At 40.8% G+C, this 17,587-nt stretch overlaps 2 protein-coding genes, 1 long non-coding RNA gene and 1 pseudogene across 6 annotated transcripts in view; 2 read left to right on the top strand and 2 right to left on the bottom strand.

Annotated features, from left to right (window-relative positions):
* Window positions 1-13: 13 nt before the first annotated feature.
* CYCS (cytochrome c, somatic) lies at window positions 14-1,736 on the bottom strand. Of its 2 annotated transcripts, none has more exons than XM_031031167.2 (3): window positions 1,617-1,736; window positions 324-501; window positions 14-197 (listed from the first exon to the last, which is right to left on the bottom strand). In XM_031031167.2, the coding sequence occupies exons 2-3, from the start codon at window positions 490-492 to the stop codon at window positions 49-51; spliced, it is 318 nt and encodes a 105-aa protein (XP_030887027.1). In that variant the 5' UTR covers window positions 493-501; window positions 1,617-1,736; the 3' UTR covers window positions 14-48. The 2 variants fall into 2 exon arrangements, with proteins under 2 accessions (XP_030887027.1, XP_006736332.1); XM_006736269.3 differs by having other exon boundaries at window positions 1,582-1,711.
* Window positions 1,737-1,888: 152 nt separating this feature from the next.
* LOC115937609 (uncharacterized) overlaps window positions 1,889-17,587 on the top strand; it is a 438,489-nt gene continuing 422,790 nt past the window's right edge. Inside the window, exon 1 of one of the 2 annotated variants that reach the window (XR_014139292.1) lies at window positions 1,889-2,006. This is a non-coding gene — a long non-coding RNA (uncharacterized LOC115937609). The remainder of the gene's footprint in view (window positions 2,007-17,587) is intronic. The other variant, XR_014139291.1, reaches the window with a different exon arrangement.
* LOC145716534 (ubiquitin-conjugating enzyme E2 variant 1 pseudogene) lies at window positions 5,766-8,093 on the top strand (annotated as a pseudogene).
* The window catches only part of SPMIP4 (sperm microtubule inner protein 4), a 36,392-nt gene continuing 32,307 nt past the window's right edge, over window positions 13,503-17,587 (bottom strand). Inside the window, exons 7-9 of one of the 2 annotated variants that reach the window (XM_006748854.2) lie at window positions 16,890-17,064; window positions 16,519-16,610; window positions 13,503-14,324 (exon numbers count right to left, since the gene is read on the bottom strand). In XM_006748854.2, coding sequence (XP_006748917.2) covers window positions 13,503-14,324; window positions 16,519-16,610; window positions 16,890-17,064 — 1,089 coding nt within the window. Of the gene's footprint in view, window positions 14,325-16,518; window positions 16,611-16,889; window positions 17,065-17,587 lie in introns of those variants that run through there. The other variant, XR_014139285.1, reaches the window with a different exon arrangement.

The raw sequence follows: 17,587 nt of genomic DNA, 5'->3' as shown, positions 1-17,587 counted from the left end.
AGTCATGAGACACTTTTGTTTTGCAATAAATAAGGCAATAGCCAACTATTACTCCTTAGTAGCTACTTTGAGATAAGCTATCAAGTCTGCTCTTTCCCCTGTCTTCTTAATGCCAGCGAAGATCATTTTTGTTCCAGGGATGTACTTCTTGGGATTCTCCAAATACTCCATCAGTGTCTCTTCTCCCCAGGTGATGCCTAAACAAGGAGGGATGTATTGTTAAGTATTTTACACTCTCGATAAAGGTCTCACCATTGGTTATTATATCCATGCAATTTGTGCTTCTGTTATTTCAAAACTGACCCCAGCCCCCAGCCCCTTACCTTTGTTCTTGTTGGCATCCGTGTAAGAAAATCCAGGGGCCTGACCTGTCTTTCGGCCAAATAAACCATGGAGATTTGGCCCAGTCTTGTGCTTGCCTCCCTTTTCCACGGTATGGCATTGGGCACACTTCTGAACAAAAATCTTCTTGCCCTTCTCAACATCACCCATTTTTTAAATCTAAAAAATGAAAGACTCCATTTATTACCTTTTTCTTCCACGTAAAAATCCAATGGAAACCAATCAGTGGTCAGTCTAGTGACTTAATTACTAATCCACTGCACATCTAGGATGTAAGTACCAGGATGAATCTTGTTTTACTCCGTACACTTGCAACACACTCTTTAGTACCAAAACCACTAGGTGAAAGGAGAAATTCCTGAAATACACATCTATGTGTGCTCAAGTGATGGAATTAAACCCCAAGTAAGCCAAGTGGGAACCTAGTTCTAATTCAAAAGTTGAGGTCAAGGTCACAGAAAGTCACAACTCTGAGTAAGTTGAAAACCATGATTACATTAAACCAAAACTACCAAAATGTCAACCTTCAAGAAAGCCTAATTATTTACTCATACTACAAATTGAAGCCACTTCTGAGAAGTCAGAATACGTTTTAAAAAAACAGAAGTCGTGCTTGATCCAGCCTGCTCAGGTCACTATAAACTGCCTTGCTGTGTGGGTGGGAGGGCAGTGGTGGGCTGCGAGGTTTCCCAAGGACCCCCATCCTCCAGTTTGGATCTCAGAAGTCAACCACGAGATCACCCAATTAGGCCGATTTCAAGAAAACTGATGAAACCTACCTTCCCGAGATGCCTAGGCAGGTTAAGGGGAAAAGCGACAGGTGACCCAGAAGAAAAATAACCCCTTTTTGGAGGAGCAGCAGTTTTTGCTCCCTTTGAAGGAGAACGTGAGGCGCTACGCGCCGTCCCTCACCTTCCCGCCCTTATCTCGGGAAGTCTTGTCACTTCCACAGCCCCTCAACCCCGACTACGAGAACTATGGGTCTCAGTCGTATTGCAACAAGGTCTCCTCCGGGCTTTCAGGACCCTGAACAAGTCCATTCCCCGACTTAGATGGGGTTCCGCCCCACCTCAAGCCGTAGCCCACCGGGTTCTGGCTGACCACAAGCTGGGGTCGTGACTCGTGGGCCCCACCCGCAGAAGCCGGCGCTGGCCTCCGCCTGCCCGCGCACTCTTCAACCAGTCGCGCGCCCCCGTGCTCGGCTTGCAGCCCGCTGCGGCCCCCGCGCCGCGCGCTCACCGCTCTTTTGTCGCGCGCGAAACCAAGGTACCCACTCGCAAGCCGGACGTCCCGCTCTCTAAGTCCAAGGACACGCCGGTCCGCACGTAAGTACCGGTGTTGGTGCAACCGAACTCTCTCCGTCCACTCGCAGCGGGACGTGCGGCGGCGCCCCCTAATACGTAGTAACGTCACCGCTCCTCATTGGCTTCAGTCTCCAGGGCCTGCGTCAACGACCTGCACGTATGCCGGCTAGCAGGGTAGGGGGTATCGCGTGAGTGCCCTTCTGCTCTCTTGACGGCAGTTACGACAGGCCATTGGATGTACGACAACGAGGTGGTGCCGGGAAGGGCTGACATCACCGTTTTGCCCTTGTGTGCATGCGTGTACCCAAGGGGAGGGTGGAGCGGAGTCGCGTGGTGGATGGAGGGCGTTATCCTGCAAAGGTAACGGCTCTTGTGCTAGTTGACGTAATGCGCTTTGAGGGGGGCGTTTTGCCTGCCCGGGGGGAACGCCCCAACTCTACGCACGTAGAGGTCTCCTGGCTACCGTGCCTTCAGCTGGCGACCTTTACCAGTTTCTGTGATGGTTCACGGCTGGCGCCAGCCGCACCCAAAATGGATACCCTGGAACCAGGAATTTTAAGAGTTGGACCCGAGCTCCCGACATGTTCTTGTTTCGCCTTCCACTTTAAGTCATGTTTCAAATCTCCCCTTGATGGACGCCCCAAGACTGGGGAATGGGGAAGGTGCTGCAGCTGCGGCAGAAACTGGATTGTAGCTCTGGCCGCACACTTGCCGGCTTTTGTGCCGACACCCGTCTCTCCCTTGCGTTTATGTACGGAACAAGGAGGATTTATAGGCTACATTAGGAAGAAACATTTTTACATGGTTAGAGAATTGTTGGAAATCTAGAGAGGATTTGCGTCTCATCCAACCTAGGTTGAATGACATGTTCCAGTAAGAGAATGTGGTTGGGGTCGTGAGAAAGCAGGTTTGATACCACAGCTTCCAGGTGTACTTTTCCTCCAGAACTAGCTCCCTTTCCAGACATACTCAGTTCCACTGGCAGGCTTCTTCTGGACTCCCTTGTCCCTCTGATTCAGCCCCCAAATTGTGAATGAATTTTTCCTCCCATATTCTAGCACTGCCATATTCAGTCAAAGGTTTATTGAATGCATATTATGTACCTGGAGTAAATAAATCATTGAGGACTCTTTCTCTGGTGGAGCTTACATTCTAGCAATCTTTGTCCTGCCCCCAATTTAAGCAATAGATACTATTGCCTTACACCCCTTCCAAATCACTGGTACTATGATAACTGCTCCAGACCACCCATCTCTCCATATAACTGGATTATTTTGTTTTCTGTGTCCTGATTTCCAGTTCCCTCCTCTCTAATTGCACACGCTACTGCCACAAAAGGGTGCTGTGAAACAGCAGAAATCACACTATTCAAGATCTGCTGTGGCTTTTGGAAGCGACCAAGATAGCATTTGGGTGTACTCCTGAAGTAGGCTTATTTGGCTAACCAAGTTTTTAAGAGACCAAGCTTAGCAACACCTTGCAAATTTAACTTGTACTTCGGAAGCCAAGTACTGATATTCTCACCCATATCCCTCCAAGAAATACGTGGTCCTTAAACAGGTATAGTTCTATCAAAATCTGTTGTGTTTGTTATATCAGAAGTTACTGTCTTTGTTCATAGGGGAGTTGACTCATGGGGAGTATCAGCATTGTGCTGGTACTGCAGATCGTATAGATGTAGCATTAAATCACTTGGCCCAGTGAATTGATTGATATCATTTAAAATTTATTCCCATGAAGGGGAGAATAGAAAACAGAAGTTCTTAATACTTTTAATTAAGGACATTGTGGATAAAGAGTTTTGTTACTGAAAGTAATGGGAAGATGAGGAAAAAAGTAACAGCAAGAGTAAATACTTGACACATTCCTTTAGTAAAGCAGATACCGTAAATTATGTTTTATAATATCTATGTATTCACGTTTGGAAGAGACACATAGTACTTACAGTTTACTCAAGATACCTGAGAGAATTAGTTGAGAACAATAATATTCTGTTTTTTATTCTATGTAGTATCTGTTCTGTCTACTTCCATCTTATCCCATAGGTTTGATAGTGGCTGGTAAGGGGTAGAGCTATTATAAAGCAAATGTCTTAGATATTTCCTTCTACCAACATAATGGATGCCATTTTTTTTTTTTAAGATTTTATTTATTTATTTGACAGAGAGAGACATAGCGAGAGAGGGAACACAAGCAGGGGGAGTGGGAGAAGGAGAAGCAGGCTTCCCGTGGAGCAGGGAGCCGGATGCGGGGCTCAATCTCAGGACCCTGGGATCATGACCCGAGCTGAAGGCAGACGCTTAACGACTGAGCCACCCAGGCCCCCCTGGATGCCATATTTTTAAAGACCCTGGATAAAAAAGATCTAATAAGATACCCTCCCTCCAGATCAAAACATTTAACAAGGTCACAAGAAAGTAAGAGAAATCAGGTTAGAGGCAGGGGTGAGGTGGGGAACAAGAACTGAAAATGAACAGGGTAAGCTTCAGCTGACTTTAGGGCCACCCTGGGGACTTTTGCTGAAATAAAAGAACTTTAGGCTTTAGCAGCAGCTCAGCAGAATGAAAGTAAAGCTCATAAAAGGTGAGAGTAAGGGGGTGAGGAAATAAGCTCGGCTGAGACCCCTGCATAATGCTGAAACACTTGAATCCAAAGGATAAAATAACAGTCTGTTCACCAGCAAAGGGAAGAACCAGGTTAGTCTTGTCTGGCTTGGCCTTAGATGATGTAGGAAAGAACATTAGGGTTTGAAGCTGATGACCAACAAAGAATTCCTGAGATGTCTTTGGTGCAAAAAGGTGGTTTTATTAAAGCACGGGGACAGGACCCGGGGGCAGAAAGAGCTGCATCGGGGTCATGAGGAGCGGCCCATTATATACTTTCAAGTTGGGTGGGGGTGTAGGGATAGCGTAAGTCTCTAAGGAATTTGGAAGCGAGGTTTCCAGGACCTTGAGGGGGCTAGCTATTGTTGGGAAAAGGTCATTTATTACCGTTAATAAAACCTTAGTCATGAGACCCTTCAGATGTATATCAGTGGGCCATATGCTTGGGTTTGGGGTGATTGCCAACACGTATCTTGGGGGATTTAGAGATAAAGGAAGTTTCTAAAGGAGTTTTTATATGTTAAGTAGATTTACAGGATCCTGGGGGTGGGGGTGGGGCTAGGGTTGTCTTTTGCACTTAGCAAAGTATTAACATTGAGGCAGTTGAGTCCCTAGAGGACTGTCACTCTGCCTGTTTCAAGGACTTGTCAGTGGGCTGTAGGTAGTAAGGAAATTTAATAATTTTTCTTCTGCCTTTGTTTCCCACATCATTGGTAGGTACTGAGTGGAAGGAAAAAGTGTTCCCTGAGAATTCGTAACTGCAGGTTGGCCCTCATGCAGTTTTAGGGTTTGATTTTACTCTACCTGCATGGTCTGGGAAACCTCTAGCTGAAAAATTAACACAGTAGTTGTGGATGGGCAGTGTGTTCAGGTGTCTGAGAAGCAAACATAAATCTGCAAAGGACTATTTTAACCCAGGCTCTCAGGATTCCCGCACTTAAGAAATGCTAGGCATGAGATCATTATGAAAAACAACAAGGAGCAAAATTACACCCACAAAGGGCCATAGGAGTTGGAATTATTAGATATCATTGGGGAAGTAAGAAAGTTACCAAGAAAGAGATGTCTCCTCACTTTACTATGTTATGAAAGTAAGTTTGTTCATTATTGAGTTAAGTACAATAAAGTGGTTGTATATAGGTAGTTCACAAGGAACTACCCAATCAGAATAAAATTTCACACGGTTTATACAGCTAAATTAATTATAATGCTTTTATACCATGCAGTTTTTAGCTAGCATGTAACAAACCTGAGGCTTTAGGATCAATAGTAGCCTGTTTCCCTTTTGGCAGCACAATTATTGCTTAGTATTTGGATTAATGGTAACCAGTTTTCTGTAGGAGGACTGTCATCACAGTTTGTGGCCAGATCCTTCTTGGTTGAGTTTTTGTTTTTTTCACATTCTCTCACCCTAAGTTCACTCAGGAATTGGGGTAGCCATTTGTTTAATTAGTTTTCCTCATCCAAAAGAATAATAAAACTTATTTTCCCTAGAAACAAGTAGATACACCTACTTTAAGCTCCTAAGGTGAAGCTCTGTCTTCCTAGGTGTTTACATACCAAAAGGAATAAAGCCCAGACCACTGAGAGAATCTTTTACGTTCTTAAAAGGCTGGAGTGAGGACTTTGGCCTTTTGGATTTTCTTTTTTTTTTGGATTTTCAAAGGAAACAGTCCTAGAAGAGGGAAACGAGAAAATGGTGTCATTTTCCTTTAAAAACAGAGAAAATTTTTTATTTACCTCTTGAATGGGTAATATGAAATGACATTTAAAACATTTGGACAAAGCAGAAAACAAAAGCGTTTGCAATGAAGAAGAGACTATCAAAAACAACCAGGCAGATATTTTTTTTTTTTTAAAGATTTTATTTGACAGAGAGAGAGAGAGTACAAGCAGGGGGAGCTGCAGGGAGAGGGAGAAGCAGGCTGCTGCTGAGCTGAGAGCCCACTCGGGGCTCTATCCCAGGACCCTTCCTGAGCAGAAGGCAGACACTTAACCGACTGAACCACCCCACCCGGGTGCCCCAACCAGGCATATTTTAAAAAAGGCCAAAGCTAATTTGTAGACAATAACATAGCGGATTTGAAGAAGAATCAAATAGAAATTCTAGAACTGAAAAATAACCAAAATGAAGAGGATACTGAGACAATATATAATATACTTTTTTTTTAATTTTTAAATTTTTTTTATTATTAAAAAAAAATTTTTTTTTAAAGATTTTATTTATCCATTCATGAGAGACAGAGAGAGAGATGCAGAGGCAGAGGGAGAAGCAGGCTCCCCGCGGAGCAGGGAGCCCGATGCGGGACTCGATCCCAGGACCCTGGGATCATGACCTGAGCCAAAGGCAGACACTTAATGGACTGAGCCACCCAGGCGTCCCTATAATATACTTTTAAGTGGAGTCCCAGAAGAAGAGAAGAGAGAAGGGGTAGAAGCAGTATTTGAGTGAAAGATACCAGTCCATAGGTTTAAGAAACCAAATAATTCCTAATACAGTAAAAAAACTAAAGACAAAGACAGTAATAATGTAAAAGCAAATTGAGAGAAATACTGACATTCAAAGAACTCAGACTGACCACTGAGTTCTTTACATCAATAGCGGAAGCCAGAGGTCTGTATATGGATATTCTCAATGTACTGGAAGAAAATAACTGTCAAATTCTTTATCTGGCAAAATATTTCTTAAGAAAGAAAGAAAGAAAGACATTTCAAACAAAAACTGAGTTTGTTACAGCATATCCACAATGAAGGAAATTCTAAAAGGTGTTTTTTATACAAAAGGAGTATTACAGATTAAGAGATCAAAGATGAAAGAAAAAATCAAGAGCAACAAAATAGGTAAATACATCGTTGAATCTAATGGACATTGTTCAAATAATGGTAATGTCTTTTGTAGCTGAAATATATACAGAGCAATGCAAGATGGCAGCCACGATTGACTTGGGAGTAAAAGTCCCCTGCAATGTTAGACTGTTGGAAGAACTGGAAGGAGGCCAGAAAGGAGTAGGAGATGGCACAGTTAGCTGGCGTCTGGAAGATGTGATGTCATGACACTTACAAGATGGCCAGGGATGATAATTGGGCCTCCAAGAACAATTTATGAAAACTGCACATACAGCCTAAAAATAGAATGTGGTCCTAAATACCCAGAAGACCCCCCCCTTTTGTAAGATTTGTAACAAAAATTAATGTGAATGGAGTTAATAGTTCTAATGGAGTGGTGGAGCCAAGAGCCATATCAGTCCTAGCAAAATGTCAGGATTCATATAGCATTAAAGTTGTCCCGGAAGAGCTCTGGCACCTAATGATGTCTAAAGAAAACATGAAACTCTCAGCCGCCCAAAGGACAGTATTACAGCAATTAATCAAAAAGAAAAACCACACGACCCCCTCCCTGCCCCCCACTTCGATTTAAGCAGTCTTCATTTTCCATAGTAGTATATTTTCTAGGTAACGTCTTAAAAACCTCAAAATACTGGGAAGGACGCTCCCATTCAAAGGCAGTTTATCTTAAGATACTGTAAACGATACTAATTTTTTGCCCATTTGAAATATGTAAGTTGTGGTATAACAAATCATCCTGTCAAGTGAAACTACTGTCCACATACTTGAACTTGTGGGATCAAGAAAGTATATTTAAATTGATTCCCATAACCAATGGGGCACATCTGAGTCAACTATGAAAAGACACATCACATAATCACCTTGCTGCTGATTACATGGCCTGGGTTCTCTGCCTTCTACCCTTCTCCCTCCCTCCCTCCTTGCAACAGCCCTCCAGCTGGGGTGGCTTGCTAGAGTAGGTGAGGTTTCAGGTCACAACCTGTGGGACTACTGATGGGTGGGCGGAGGGACTCCATCTGCACCCCTGGTTTCTTTTTCTTAAGTCTTAAATGATGCTCTCTCCCTTCCTAGCCATTGTCCTTTCTTCACTTCCCACTACCACTCTTGGCCAAAACAGATTGTAACCCCCTCTGCTCCCCTCTGAAATTGGCCTTTGGTGAGGAATTCAGGGCTTTCCCCATATCTTCTCCCCCACCTTAATCAAGGGGTACTGCTTTTTCCTTCTTCCTCCTAACAGCTCTTTTTGTACCATCACAACCCAACACTTTTCATGATACTTCCTTGCTTTGGCCAGAGCCATCAGGTAAGGTTGGAAAGAGCTTCTGACTTCCTTCATTTAGTTTTGGAACCGCATTTACTCCACCAGCCTGGGAATGAATATTGGGTCCTCAGCCCTGCTACCCTCTGCTGTCATCATCAACTGATGGCAGTTTTTTTTTTTTTTTTTTTAAGATTTTATTTATTTGATAGAGAGCATAGGCAGGGCGGCAGGCAGAGGGAGAGGGAGAAGCAGGCTCTCGCTAAGCAGGGAGCTCCCCGACGCAGGTTCGATTCCCAGGACCGTGGGATCATGACCTGAGCTGAAGGCAGCCGCTTAAGCAACTGAGCCACCCAGGCACCCCTGATGGCAGTTTTTTAGCTCAGGTTTTGATAAAGTGAAAAGAACAGTCACCCAGGGGTACTCAGACCTTCCAGCTCTCAAAATTCTTGGTGGTGAAACTTGGAGAAAGGCCACAGAAGACACCTGTAAGCAAGCACACACAATCCCTCTGAATGAATTGTTTTCTTTTCCTGTAATTGCTTTTACTTTTAAAACTTGAAGAAGTTTTAAACAGGGTTCTCATTTGGTAATCTTGCAATCCATTTGAGTCTAGTTTGGAATCTGACAACTGGGACAAAAAGAACCTTGAATTTGGTGCATATTTTGGTTTTGGTGCTGCTGTTTCTCATGGTCCTCAGCAGAGATTAAGAAGGAACTCAGTTTGCACAGCAGATCCCTGAAACTGGTGGGCTTGACTCGCTGGCAAATTGCTGCGTTTTTCCACTTTTCTGTTCAGGACCACTAAATGCTGAGATATAGATGCATACCGAAATAAAAGCATTTCATTGTGTTCTAAAGTTTTTTGTTTTTTTTTTAATTTAGTGTTTGTGTAAAACCACCTTTGAAGCAGCAGCTATCAAGTCTGAAAAGCAATTGATGTTTCCATTAATCTTTTTCTGGGGAAACCTTAATTCTAAGGATTTAACACCCTGAAAGTAAAGTTTAACATAACAGTATTCCATAAGCAGCTTTTTTATTGTCAGACCATTTTAATACAATAAAAAGTGTACATTAATATTAGAAAAAATATATATATATACATAACTGTGGCATATAAATCAGAAAAAAACACAGTACGGTGGTCACGTATGACAGATTTAAACTGCTCATACAGAATGTAATGGTTCGGGTTACAGTGTGGTTGGGGTTTTAACGCCAGCTGTCTCCAGTACAGATCTTCATCTTTTTAGTATCCGTGATTTTTGGAAATGTTTTTATGTCACAAATGTTAGATCTTTTGTTGGGTAATGAGGTGGGGATGCATAGGTAGATAGCAAGCTTTGTTCTTGCTTAATCTTTTTTTTTTTTTTTAAGATTTTATTTATTTTTTAGAGAGCGAGCGAGAGAGAAACAGCATGAGAGGGGAGAGGGTCAGAGGGAGAAGCAGGCTCCCCGCTGAGCCGGGAGCCCGATGTGGGACTCGATCCCAGGACCCCGGGATCATGACCTGAGCCGAAGGCAGACGCTTAACCAACTGAGCCACCCAGGCGCCCCTGTTCTTGCTTAATCTTGTATTCTGGATGTTTGTCCTTTGTTAGATATGTGGTTTACAAACTATTTTCTCCCAGTCCGTGGCATAGCTTTTCATCCTCTTAACAGGCTCTTTCACACAGCAAAATTTTTAAGTTTGATGAAGTCCACTTCATCAAGTTTTTTCTTTTATGTATCACATTTTTGGTGTCAAGTGTAAGAACTCATGTCTGAATGAAGCGCATCTAACAAACATTTTCTCTGTAAAGCACATCAAAGACTTCTTGCTCTTAGGGATATTAGACAGCACTTCAGCACTATGCTTGAGGACCATCTTAAACAGCAAAATTACCAACAAAAGATAGAAAAATGTGAAAAACATGGCACGAAGTAGACTGAAAAGGATACTTTTTTAAAATTTATTTTTAAAGATTTATTTATTTGTCAGAGAGAGAGCGAGCACAAGCAGGTGGAGTGGCAGGCAGAGGGAGAAGCAGGCTCCCCACTGAGCAAGGAGCCCATTGTGGAACTCAATGTGGGGCTCTATCCCAGGACCCTGGGATCATGACCTGAGCTGAAGGCAGATGCATAACCAACTGAGCCACCAGGTGCCCCCCCACCCCCAAAGGACACTTTTAATATGAGAACTAAAATAAAATAAGAGGGCAGTGTGTAGCCTTGTTCAGCCTCAGCTATGAATTCTCTCTCTCCTGGAGAGCTGATATTTGTCAGTTTTCTGGAAGCCTAGTGTGGAAGGAAGCTGCATGTCTCAGCACTGAGGAGTTGGTATTTATAAGATCACTGTTCTGGTTATTTTCTTCTTGCCTGTCTATATCCATTTTCCACCTTTCTTTGCCTTAGTACATTGGTATCTAAGGACTACATCACCTGAGTCTCCTTGCTCTCTGGCTTCTGGTTGGGTATATTAGTGGGAGGCACTGTAATACTGGACCCTCACCTCTCCTACTAAAGGGTTGGGAGTGGTAAGGCTTCTTGCTGTTGCTGGTTCCTGGCTGCCTCACTATTGGAGGTTCCCTTAACCCTGCCCACATCTTTGTAAATTGTTCCTTTACTAAACTCCTCTTAGTGGAATCCTTTGACAAGGGTCTGTTTCCTGCTGGGACCTGACTGATCCAAGTACTTATTCCTCCTGGTTTCAGAACAGCATCCAGTTCTCAGCTATGCCTGGTATTCTCCATGCCAGAAATCCTGTTTTACCCTTCTTCAGAAAATTATCCTCTGGACTTCTGCCAGGGTGAGGGAAATTGCCTAGCACTGTGGAGTGAGACAGGGCAGGGAGAGGGTCTAGGGAGCCAGCTGTGTCTTAGCTTTTGTCCAGTCTTCCTTATTTAGCAATGTCTCACTCCAACCCCACCCCTGGCCTTTACTCCAGACCCAGAAGCTCTAGGTACTGATTTCCTAAACCTTTTGAGGAGTCTGCTGTGTAAATCAGGCTGTTTTCCCCACTGCCGGTTTAGAGTTCTTAGTGTCTTCAGCTAGTTAGGATCTATCTTTCATTTATCTCCTTTCCAAGATATTCCTAATGTCTTGGCGCTATTCCCCTTACTGACCTGGCTGGTTTATAGTTTTGTGTATAGGATAAAACAAACAAAAAAATACAGTAAAAAACCAAAATAATTTACCAAAGTTTTAATGTGCTTTTTAGAGTGAGATTAAATACATGGATTCAATATATCTTAATCTGGAAGACTCCATAAATATTTTTCAAAATTGAGCTTATGATGAGCATACTTGGAGGGTAGGTATTCACTGTCACCTAGTAAGGCCTTAACAACCAGAGAGTTAGGAGTAGGTCTGACATCCTCTTAGGAGTATTGAGAAGGGTGGCTAACACAGATGTGTGAAGAGAAGTCTGTGTCACTCCTGCATAGAGGTGGGTGGAGTGAATGCTCATGGTCCTAATGCAATTCTATGTCCCTGCAACCCAGGGGAAAATGTGCAATTAAAACCCACAATTCCTATACTGCAGAATTGCATCTTCCAGAGTTCTTCAGAATTGTCGTCTGATGATAACCTCTAAGATAAAAAGATCAAATTAATTTGAGAAATGTGTATATCTGCCCCCCCCTCACATTCCCAAATATGTTTCATATTAAAGGCTATGGAGAATCCTGTGATTAAGTAATGGGATTGGTTTTGTTACCCTCGGTTTTCTCCAATATTATTTTACCATGTAACTTTTTGCATCCTGTATATCCCAATACTAGTGCTCTAACTATACTATAACTAGTGCTCTAAAATAGAGATTGGAAAAAATTCCATAATTGTAGTCCAGAATAGTTTTAAAGGAGGTGTAATTAAATGACATGGTCATGAAACATAAAAATTAAAAGAAATCTCAACAAAATACTCCTTAGAAATTCCTTATGAACTTTCCATGATAAACTATGTCTAAAATGTGCCTGTTGGCTCATTAAATGAGTTGACTTGCATTTGAGGGTTAGCCAAACTCTTGGTAGACAACTTCCAAAAATATTTGGCTTTAGAGTAATTGATATCAAGCCATCTGCTATGATGTGCATATTTATGTCATCCTAAAATTCATATGCTGAAATCCTAACCCCTAAAGTTTATTAGGACCTTTGGGAGGTGGTTAGTTCATGAAGGTGGATCCCTCATGAATGGGATTAGTGCCCTCATAAAAGATGCCCAGAGAGATTCCTTGCCCCTTCCACCATGTGAGGTGGGAGAAGTTGGCGGTCAGTGGGAAGCTGACACCAAATCTGCCGGTGCTATGACCTTGGATTTCCTACCGTCTAGAACTGTGAGAAGTAAGTGTTGTTGGTAAGCCACCTAGTTTATGGTGTTTTGTTTTAGCAGCCCAAACGGACTAAGACACCATCCTTTCTTGCCACAGTTAGAACTCACCAGTTACTAATTAAAGCCGTTGTTAGATCTTCACAATAAAATCATTTTTTTTCCTGCATGAAAGAAATGGTTATGTTTCTCTATCAGAGGGCTAAAGGAAAAGAAACATCCAACTTTGAATGTGTGCATGCAGAGCATTTTCGGTTTCATTTTTTTCTACCAATTTATTTTGTCCACATGTTTACATAAAAAAAGGGCCCGTATATTTAATTAATTAAGTTAATGTAATTTATAGAGCTGTCTCTCAGTTAACTGAGTTTTGTCTTTTGTATTTGGTGTTATTTTGTACAAACATTTACAGAAGGGGACATTGTTCACATATTTATTTTATTAGGGTACTATAGTTTGTATAGACATCTGTCAATTATTGGGCATATAAATTTCAAATACTCATTTTTATAAAACAATGATGTAAACTTTATCATACACATTGTTTTTCAAGATTTTGGAAAATTTCCTTGGAGTATAATTTGAAAATGAGATTAAAGACTATAAATTTTTCTGGTTCTAATATTTTATTGAATTTGTTAAACTTCTCAAGAAGTAAGAACATCCCCTTTTCTGGGTTCCTCTGACCAGATCCTAACTTAAGTTCCTGAAAACAAACTTCATTAGCAAGATCATCATGGCTCTTCTAGAAAACAGAATCCAACAACATGGAAGAGGTTCTTTTATATTTTTACTTTCCTTGCAAGAAGCTGAGTTTTGAAGGAAAGGATGAATATCTCAATTATAGAAATAATAGGAATTATGGCCATAGAATTGGTGTTTCATTCCTGAATACTCCTTATCCCTGAGGTCTTTATGGTCTTCTAGAACTGATTTATGGAAATGTTTTTGTGCACCAGTTTTTGAAAAAGAGTTCTTAAGCTCCAGCAGGTCAGTCTGAGGCTTGGCCACTCCAGCTCTAGGAATCCAACCCAGTATAGGTCTTGTTTCCTCGTTGTTTTCTGTGTTCAAGGACATCTGTTCTTCTCGCTTACTTAAAAAATGGTCTAAATCAAAAGCTTCCAAGTCTGGTTTACTTTCTAAAATACTAGGCTTACTAAGGCTAACAGAGTTTTGACACATAGTACAGTGGTCACGTATGACAGATTTAAACCGCTCATATGGAATGTAATGGTTTGGATTACAGTATGGTATATGTTGTGGTTTTAACGGCAGCTGTCTCCAGTACAAATCTTCTATCTTTTTAGTATCCGTGATTTTTGGAAATGTTTTTATGTCACAAACGTTAGTCAGATCTTTTGTTGAGTAACTAGGTGGGGATGCATAGGTAGATAGCAAGCTTTGTTCTTGCTTAATCTTGTCTTCAATTTCCTGTTTTTTATGGGTGACACCCGCCACTGTGTTATCTCGAAGTGCCATCATTTCTGTAGAACTGGGTACAAAGGTATGAAAAGTACACAAAACCCTAGGGGTACAATCTGGACAGGAAGGTGGTCTTTGCTGGACAGTAGCCTCCAGAGGACGTCGGTTCTGAATCAGTCGAGCAATTCGTCCTTCCAAGGGTCTGGGAGGTTTTAAGACAGGATGGAATTTTTCTTGCTGTAGTGGTGGGATAAAAAGGAAAAAATCAGTTAATCTGGCATTATTAAGTTTATCGCTACAAATGTCAGGTCAAAATTCATACCCATTTTCACTGAGTAAACATGGGATGGGTGTAGGAGTGCATATTGCAATATTTATTTATTTATTTATAGACATTGACATTTGTGCCCTAATAAACACATGTTTTTCTCATCTACTGGTTTTTGCTGATAAAGGGGGATAGATATTTTTACTTGGCTATAGAAAAATTCCTCCATCTAGGAACTCTTTGCTTTCAAACTTTCAGAGATATTGAAAGAATCTCAGGAGCAAGACTTCTGCCATCCCCAACAGATGATGTTAACAGTTATGTGCAGTTATTTAAATCTCAGCGAAAGCCTTCCTTATTGCCCAACCCAAGGGTTCTTAAACCTTGGTTGAATCAGAATCAGCTTTGGAGCTGGGAGAAAATGAGATTCCTAAGTTTGATCATCTGAGATTGTGATTCAGAGGTTCATTCAGACTTAGGAATCTGCTTTTTTAACAAGCATCTTGGGTGATGCTGAGGCCAGTGATGTGTTTTGCTTAGAGAAACACTGGTGTGTGGGGAGCTAGTCATATCTGTGCTTTTTGAGATGTTTTACAAATATTGTGAATCATGTCTGGTAACTTCAAAAGTGTGTGTATTTAAAAGGTTATTAATAGACATATGTCTGTGGTTGGGGGACAGGAGGAAGATGGGGGAGTTGATGAGGAAAGGGCATGTAGAAACTTTCTGGGATGATATTCAATATATCTGTAGGTGGTTGGGTAACGAAAGTGTGCATTTGTCAAAACTCACTGAACGTATACTTAAAATTTGTGCAATTTCATTGAATGTGTATTTTGCCTTAAAAGAAAAACTGCAACAAATTGAACTCTGTTTAATGATATGCGTGCTGAATGTTTAAGGCTGAAGTATCCTGTTGTCTGCAATTTACTCTGAAGGGCATAAAACATTAAGTGTATTAATGGATGGTTGGAGGGATGGAAAGATGGATAGATTATGTGATAAAAGAAGTATAGCAAAATGCTAATGGTAGAATCTAGGTGGTGGATATATGGATGTTAATTGCAAAATTATTTCAAATTCTGTATGTTTGAAAATTTTTATGACAATATGTTGAAGAAAAACTAAAAAAGAATGGATGGATGGTGAGGATGGAATTGATAGCAGAGATAATATAAATGAGAATGGTGAGAAGATCGTAACTGTAGTTTGGATTTAGAAACAAAACGGACTTAGGAGTGTCTTCTTGTCAGTATAGGGTTTTTCTAGTATTAGATAATATTTGCTGCCAGTGAAACATAAAGAAAAAAACCCTTCTATGAATGATAAAGCACAGTCTGTGGAACTACTTCAGGTGTTATGATTTTTTTTTATCACCTTGGGAAATACTGAAGCTAATGTAAAATAAATGAGTCCAGTCTAAAAAGAGTTCATACTGAAATATCTTACAGTCACTTTTTATGGGTCTTTCCACAATTTATATCTTTGAAAATACTAATTTTGTTTTAAAAACTTTGTAGTTTTATAGGATAAAATCTAGGCCCTAAATAAAACAACATATATGTGTACTATTACTTCATTTTATTTCATGTATATAAGTAAGCCAACAGATGGTAATTTCTGTCCCTACGGGCTTAATCATTTCTTTCAGGCCATTTCACATAACCAGTTAAGAAATCTGTATTGATATTTGCAGAGAATTTATTGGCTTTCAATTGTAATTCAGCCAACTCTCAATTATTGTGGGTATCAGGAAGAAGCCTTTATCTCTTCAAAAGCAGTGATAATGTACAAGATATACAAATCTATAAGGATTTGTAGAATTTATTAAGAATCTCATTAAATTAAAGGGTAAACATTTGTAAACTGACTCCTTTGTAAATTTTAGAAGAGTAGCATAGTAGAAAATCTGTTTTAAAAAAACACAAAACACCAGCACTGTGAATAGGAAAAGAAACCTGCCCTGTTCTTTGAAATAGTGGACAAGGATATTCAAACCGGTTCAAATCAATTCAGAATTAACTTCTAAGATGAGTTAAATTTTCCCTTTGCTAGCTTGGTCACCACTACTCATGAAGCAAAGAAAAAGTGGCAAAACAAGAAGGAGCCTAACACCTGGATACTTTCCCCCTAAGTAACTGAGAGTTGACTGCAATTACTTACAGGCTCTGGGTCAAATCCTATCTGTCCAGTTAACTCTGCTACCTCCTTTTCATGGTAATCATCCAGTTCAAGGGGGTTCATGGGCCCCAGACCTTAATGGAAACATCACATCTTATTACTTTGTTAGAGGAAATGAAGGATGACAGTTAAATGACCTTTTATAGAAAAACTTACCCATTTCTCTTTGTAATATGATTAGAACAAATAAATTGAAAATGAATTTTACCTCCCAGTTTCTTACCATGCACCCTAACTTCTATTAGTACTTAGATTAAGAAACAGGGAAAAACACTAGAAGATGCAAGCTTGTAACAGCATTTGTCAGATATTCTAATTTTGTTCTTTTTACTTGGATTAAAGTAAACTCATACCTGTAAAATCGTGAGTGTATGAAGTGATCCAGTGGGACCTCTCAAGATTTCTTTGTATGTTGGCTTCTTTTAGAGAGCTAATAGGGTCCCATGAATTTAAAGAAGTGTTAGGAGCGAAGGTTTTAGGAGGTTTTGGGTAGAATACGGGCTTGTTTCTCTCAACGCATTTAGGAAACTAGAACATGAACATAAGTTTATTGTCATTAATGTTATCTAGTAGAATAAGGGCTGATTCACTATGTCAGCGGGAAGGAGGGTAAAGGAAATTCCAAGCTGAAGTCGGATACTATTTTTTTCTTCATTAATTACTAACATTCTGCAACTTAACCATATATAGAGTTAAACACAATATTTTACCAAAGGAATGGTGAGGTCTTTTCTGAAAGTTTTTTGCTTTAGTAAGGACTCTGTCTGATAACGTACATTGGAGAAATGTCCCTGGGAATACTCTGCCTCCAGTAACCTTTTATTAGAGACATAAAGGGCTCTGAGGTACTCCTTTGGCTAAGTACAACAAAAGTTGTGTGCCTCCCACTTCTCTTTCCTTGCCTGAAGTGGCACCATTTGATATATTTTATGGATTTCTTTCTTTCTTTTTTTTTAAAGAGAGGGGGAGGAGGAAATGAGGAGAGGGAGAGAGAGAATCTTAAGCAGATTCCACGCCCAGGACAGAGCCCGACACTGCTCAGTCATGACCC

The sequence above is a fragment of the Leptonychotes weddellii genome, chromosome 12 (assembly GCF_054177405.1).
Source record: "Leptonychotes weddellii isolate Sample4059 chromosome 12, ASM5417740v2, whole genome shotgun sequence".
NCBI classification, from domain to species: Eukaryota; Metazoa; Chordata; class Mammalia; order Carnivora; family Phocidae; genus Leptonychotes; species Leptonychotes weddellii.
Note: the sequence above shows the minus strand (reverse complement) of the source record. Positions and strands in the feature narration are given on the sequence as shown.

Bases quoted from the DNA above. Each gene is read 5' to 3' on its own strand.
- CYCS (XM_031031167.2), bottom strand. From the start codon at position 492: ATGGGTGATGTTGAGAAGGGCAAGAAGATTTTTGTTCAGAAGTGTGCC. The intron at 198-323 runs GTAAGGGGCTGG...CTCCTTGTTTAG, and splicing joins GGATGCCAACAAGAACAAAG to GCATCACCTGGGGAGAAGAG.